At 38.2% G+C, this 6,890-nt stretch overlaps 1 protein-coding gene across 1 annotated transcript in view; it reads right to left on the minus strand.

Annotated features, from left to right (window-relative positions):
- DGKH (diacylglycerol kinase eta) overlaps positions 1–6,890 on the minus strand; it is a 314,831-nt gene that overhangs the window by 105,465 nt on the left and 202,476 nt on the right. The window contains exons 6-8 of the mRNA XM_007948176.1: positions 3,848–3,954; positions 2,707–2,832; positions 747–849 (exon numbers count right to left, since the gene is read on the minus strand). Of these exons, the coding sequence (XP_007946367.1) occupies positions 747–849; positions 2,707–2,832; positions 3,848–3,954 (336 nt within the window). The remainder of the gene's footprint in view (positions 1–746; positions 850–2,706; positions 2,833–3,847; positions 3,955–6,890) is intronic.

Consider the following 6,890-nt stretch of genomic DNA (forward strand, 5'->3'; position numbering starts at 1 on the left):
ACTATGCTACCAGAGCTCCTTATAATATAGCCTGCTTAAATCGCTGCCATTGGAGTTGATTCCAAATCACAGTGACCCTACAAGACAGAGTAGATCAACCCCATAGGGTTTCCAAGCTGTAAGTCTTTACAGAAGCAGACTGCCTTATCTTGCTCCCATGCAGAGGCTGGTGGATTCACTAATGATCTTTTGGTTAGTAGATGAATGCTTTAACCATTGTGCCACCAGAGATCCTTATAATTGGCTTAGATGCAAATTAGTTATTAGTATGCAGTCCCAAAACAAGCTATTGTAAACAGATTCCACAGAACTTAGAGGTAAGCTGTAAGATTCTGTGAAAAGTAAATGCATTTATAGGAATATAAATTCCTGCTACAAAATCAGAGAAAAACAGATAGCAATAATAGCAGTGCTAAAGAGCAGTGAATTATTGGGGGGGGGGGGGAACGACATACAAAGTACCCTTTTCAGATTGTATTTCAGTAAAGATAATGATTTTACTCTTTGAAATTAATATGAAATTCCATGACTTCTACACAGTAAGTTTACCATTGTATTCCTAGATACATGTTACAACTTCAATTTAAAAATACTCTGAAAAATGGAATGTACTGTTCAGCAATTTAGTTATTGTATGAAAACTGACCGGAATAACCAATTACATTTCTATTTATTCTAGGAAAATCAATGTACACATCCACATTGAGTATACCAGAAATATACATACTTACATTACTGCTACCTACCATCAGAATCAGTGCTGTTTAGTGCAATTGGAGGTATGATAGATACTTTACATTGGCCAAGTGGACATACAGGATGGTACAAATCTTTGCAGGCAGTGTGTACCTAGTAACAAACAAATAGACCAAGAATCACAAGAACAAATTAATGTTTTGCTATGTTATAAATTATATTTAAGGAATTAAGAATTTAGGATCAACTGCATCACAAAAAGTTCAGGAATTCATAAATTACGTTAACGGTACAACATTTAATACTGCTAAAGAATGGGAATTTCATTTTGGTCTCTGTAGCCTATTTACATGACTGTCTTAGGCAAGAAATATAAAATCAGTAAATGCCTGGTAACAGCAAGTAGAGAGAAGAGAAGAGATGGGAGCAAAGGAGGGGGGAAGGAAGGAGAGAAGGGACAGGAGGGAAGCTGGCTGGTATACCTCAGTATCATTCCCCAGAAAATAAACGGATGACCTCTAGCTTATAATATTCTTAAGGAATTTAATGAAAATAAACACAATCTTTAATGTTTCCACTCTCTCTGTAGTAGTCCTATAATTTTCTGTTCACACCTCTTTTATGGCATTTTTCTTATTACACTTTACTAATATATGATTAGATATATTACACATAAACATTGTTATGCGTAATATATCTTGAAAATATTGTTGTTGTTGTTATGTGCCGTCGGGTTGGATCCAACTCATAGCGACTCCTTCTTGGGTTTCCGATGTGGTATCTCTACAGAAGTAGATTGTCCAATCTTCCTTCCGAAGGAGTGGCTGGTGGGTTTGAACCGCCAGCCTTCCGGTTAGCACTCAAGCGCCTCAGGCACTACACCACCAGAGCTCTCTAAACATACACATATATAATACTAATATATATACTAATGCATAGTTTGACTCATGCATTCCTATTTGCTCAGTTAGACTTCTGGTTCTATAAGGAAAAGGAAAAGATCCAATCATTATATAACCCTCAGCCTAACATCACAGAAAGTGGTGCACATGCTAGGTTCTCAGTACATGAGTTGATTCTGTAAAAACAAAACATTTTCCAAGTCACTTAAGGTGCTACTGAGAACAAAAGCAGGGCTCATTATTAAAGAAGGACTCAGAGAATTTAAAATACTTTATGTACTTACCTAGTCAGCCTCTGAAATGTTTTAATCAGTAGTAAAAGCAGATCATTCAGAAAGCACTTACTTAATACAGCTTTATTTCATTAGCCATTTTAGAACACTGGCTTCCTAATTAAACCTGTATTGATCAAAACTTTTGGGAATATAACAGAAATTTAACAGTGATTCTTGTTCTGCTGAGGAACTAGTTTTGAAATCTCCTCTTATGATTTATAATAATTAAAAGTCCAAATAGAGACTTATAGATGTCCAGATGTTTCTTATGTATGGAGATCCTTTAAAATGTAGATTCTGAGTCAGTCCATCTGTAGTGGAAATGCAGATTCTCAGCAGGAGATCTAACCAAAATGCCAAAATGAACCTGCTCAGAGCCCTGCCGGCTGCTCAGGCAGCCAGAACAGTGGGCAGGGCTGAGTGCACTGCTTCTTCCTCACTCTCTTCTTCTTGCTCCATTCCCACCACCAACTCTGCAAGCACCTGTCCCTCTGGCCTCCAGCAGCAGCTCCAGCAGCAAAGGAGGACAACTGGGAGCAGGTGCCCATAAAGTTTTAATGTGGCATCCACTCTACATCCAAATCACATAACGTCCTATTTCACAGAACATATTGTGGACGTTAAGTGGCACATACCTGTATAATAAAAAGAGCATCTGAAAATGTAGCCAGACTGGAAGAAATACACCTTCAAAGAAGATGAAGATAATTACGGGGTATGTGCGCTACCGGGGTCTGCTCTGACATACATTCTTTGTTCTGTGTCTAAGCCACACACAACAAAAAGTTATGAAAAGCTAATTTCAGAGAACAAAATGATTTGAGAACCCTTACCATTGCTTTACACCAAAGGCATTTCCAGTCTTGTAGACGGAGAACACTGCCACACGTTTTGTCACAGACAACACATTTGGCACTCACAGGCAAGTTGCCCTCAAGCCACTGGTGAGGCATGGCTACCTGGGGGGCAGGGAGAAAGGGCAGGCAAGTGAAAGACTGTGAAGGATACTTAATTATTTCTGACTCTACTGACTCAATCATAAGTATAGTTCATGTTATCTATTCATTTCCAGACATTTAGTAAACACCTATTACACTCTGAGCATCTTAAACCAAAACTGAGCATCTTAGGGACACACAGAGAAAACAGTTGCCACTAAGTTAATTCCAAATCACAATTACCCCAAATGTATCAGAGTAGAACTGTGTTCCACAGGGTTTTCAATAGATGATTTTTAGGAAGCAGATCTCCAGGTCTTTCTTCCAAGGTGCCACTGGGTGGACTTGAACCACCAATGTTTTAGTTAGCAACTAAGCATGTTAACCATTTGCCTATCCAGGGACCGCAATACAAAACATGTAAGTCTAAATTTGTGTCCTTGAGGACTTCTGATCTACCTGAGGAGAAAGATATATAAAGGCATTATGATAAAGTGGTCATTACATGCTATTAGGGATTTGTATCAGAATAGGAGGTGCTATGGAGGCAAATGACTGCTAACCAGAAGGCTGGAGGTTCAAACCCACTAGCCTCTCCTTGGAAGGAAGATGGGGCAATCTACTTCTGTACTGATACTGGCTTGGAAACCCAAGAAGGGATCGCTGTGAGTCAGATCCGACTCCACAACAGTGAGTTTGGTTTTTCAGTTTATGGAGGAAAAGATTTGAAGGCATGGAGCTCTGTTTAGAGAAGACCTCAAAATCTGAGAAGTGAACATCTGAGCTAAGCCTTTAGAATATCTCAGAGTCTGTGAGGTAAGGGTCTACAACATCAGCCCACAACAGTCACTCCTCAGCCCTATTCCTAACAGCTATTCCTCAAAATGCAATAACTGAAGAGAACAGAACCTTCCATTTAGTCCCAATAATAAACATTCCCACTTAACCATCATTTCAAACATTTTCCACAGAAAATGAAGAACACTGGCAAGAGATCAAAGACAGATTAGAAAAGACCGACAGAACAGAAACGTACACCATCGTCATCCTCTATGATGTCCCTTCCGATGGAGGCCAGAGTCGTCCATTTGCAATTATTTGTTGCTCTTACGGCACACCTTTTATGAGCCTTGAATTTACACACTGAAGAAAAAAAAAAGGAGAAAACTGAGTTAACCATTTTTAAATGACTAAGTGCTTTTGTACCAAAAATTAAAGAAAATCACAACATGAAATATATATTTAAGCAAATAACAAGAAAAACAATTATTAGAAAAGTTCAAATTACTCTTCAACAATAGCAATGGTATTCTGGAAAATAATTATGCTTATCTATTTATGAAACATTTTCATTAAGCTATAGATAAAGGGATATTTAGTGATACTTAAGAAAGATCACACTAAATCACAGAAGGAGAAAAGAAAATCAACACAAAAGAAGTAGTCCTTGAAGAGACTGGAGACAACACACATGCACAAACACAGAAGCAAACAAAAGTCAGTAATATAAGGGTGCTGGAAACATTTTGTTTCTTATCTGGGTGCTGATTATGTGTGTGTGTTTAATTTGCGAAAATCCACCAAGCTGTACACTTTTGATATTTGCATTTTCTGCATGTATAATATACTTGTAATAAAATAAATGTCAGAAAATAACATTTTGATAAAGAATAGGGATACCACAAAAGAATTTTAAAGCACAAGTAGGTCACTTTAAGTATGTTCCCAGGCAACATAAGAAATAAGTTGATGAAAGTCACCAACAGGGCACTGTATTATGTTGAGATAACTGTATTATTATGTAGAAGGAATGATGAAATAATATTGCCACTACCAAAAACCCAACCAAACCCACTGCCATCAAGTTGATTCAGACTCATGGGGACCCTACAGGACAGAGTGGAAATGCCTTCTCGGGGCTATCAATCTTTACAGGAGCACACTGCCTCACTGTTCTCCTGCAGAGGAGCTGATGGGTTCACACTGCCGATGGGTTCGCTTTCGGTTAACTGTTCAATGCTTTAACCACTGTACCACCAGCACTCCTTGTTCCCATTACATTTATCATTAATTTTCCCCAGTCATATTATTATAAAGAAGCTTTCAAAAGAGGTACTAGAGGAAACAAATAGGAAAGAAGTAGCACATATGTAAAAACAAGTAAACTACACATTATTTGAGAAAAAATGAAAAAAAAAAACACAAAGAAACCACAGAATATTTGAAAAATTAACACGCTTACGAACATCAGGAACTCTGGGGGCACAGTGGTTAAAGCATGTGGTTGCTAATCAAAAAGTCAGCAGTTTGAGTCCACCAGCTGCTCCACAGGAGAAAGATGAGGCAGACTGCTGCCATAAAGATTTCTAGCCTTGGAAACCTATGGGGCAGTTCTCCTCTGAGTTGGAATTGACTCAATGGCATTAGGTTTTATGAAAATCAGAAATTGACTACTATTACACACACTTATCCTTCTAACAGTACAAATTATCCAAGCTTTAGTGGATACTGATGTCACATGAGTTTCTGACTTTGCAGATAAGTAAGGTAGTTCCTTTTCACTTTTTTTTTTTTTTTTTTAAATTTCCAGGAATCAACCATTAACAAATCTGGAAGGAGGTTTACACACCATTCTCTTTTAATTGCCTTAACTTGATATAAAATGGAAACAATAGGACAGGTCAAATAACTAAGGTATCTACAGCCAAATGTTCAAATGCTTCAGGTATTTTGAGTAGTTGATACACATAGCCACTATAACTGAGCTGGTCCTTCCTTGATATATACTAATCTATGATGTTGTTGTTATGTGCCATCAAGTCAGACCTGACTCATAGTGACTCCTCCTTGGGTTTCCGAGGCAGTATCACTACGGAAGTAGATTGCCCAACCTTCCTTCCGAGGAGTGGCTGGTGGGTTTGAACTGCCAGCCTGCTGGTTAGCAGTCAAGTGCCTTAGGGATTACATTACCAGAGCTTCTATACTAATCTATATACATTGGAAATGTTTGCTTTATCTCTTTTGTATACTGTGACACATTCTTTCCTGGACCTCATACTATCTTTTGTCATAAATAATTGTGTGACTCCAACCTAGACTTTACACAGAAAACAAAAAATTTTTTTCAATTGACATTTGTTGCTGATAAACAAAAAGTATAAAGAAACAGGACTATAGAAAGGAAGATTAGCTTGAAAAATAGACACTTAGCATGACTGGTTCGCTTTTGCTCCAACAGAAGTGACTGTGTATAAACTGTGATTAGTTACCGTCTCTAGGCCTCTTCATCTACTAGGTATTTCTCAAAAGCATGATCCTAAAAGGAATCTCTGGGTGGTACAACCAGTTAACACACTCAACTGCTAACCAAGAGGTCAAAGGTTCGAGTCTACCCAGAAATACCTAAAAAGAAAGGCCTGATGATCTAATTCCAAAAAATCAGCCACTGAAAACTCTACAGAAAATAGTTCTCTGACATACATGAGGTTGCCATGAGTCAGAGCTGACTCCATGGCAACTGGTCTGGGGTACTAAAACCATCTATCTGCATCAGAATTCCCACGGTGCTCTTTTTCCCCCTCCCGTTTTTCTTTCTTTCTTTCTTTTTTAAATTGTAGTTTCGGTGAAAGTTTACAGAGCAAACTACTTTTCCATTCAACTACTTAAACGCATTTTGTGTCGTGACATTGATTGCAATTCCCTCAAGTTAACAGCATTCTTCCCACTTCCTTCCTAGGTTCCCCATTTCCATTAGTCCTTCTTTTCTGCCCCTTCCTGACTTTGGAGCTTTGTTTTTGAGCAAATGCTGTCCCTTTGGTCTCATATAGTTAACTGTACTGTGTACGTTCCTCCCTGGTGTTATTCACTTTAGAGGCCTGTCTATTGTTCAGCTGAAAGTTGATCCCAGGGGCGAGTTCGGTTCCACCAGTCTCTATTAGACCAGTAAGTCTGGTGCTTTTAAAACACAAGTGACTACTTGATACTAACAGTCAGTAAATGTTTCCTAAAGGGGAAGGAAGTAAAAGAGGGCAAAAGAGTATAATTCCAAGGTTTTTTTTTCTTTCTTTCTTTTTTTTTTT

Source organism: Orycteropus afer, unplaced genomic scaffold, assembly GCF_000298275.1.
Source record: "Orycteropus afer afer isolate SDZICR_OR568_19922 unplaced genomic scaffold, OryAfe1.0 scaffold00207, whole genome shotgun sequence".
Taxonomy (NCBI): Eukaryota; Metazoa; Chordata; class Mammalia; order Tubulidentata; family Orycteropodidae; genus Orycteropus; species Orycteropus afer.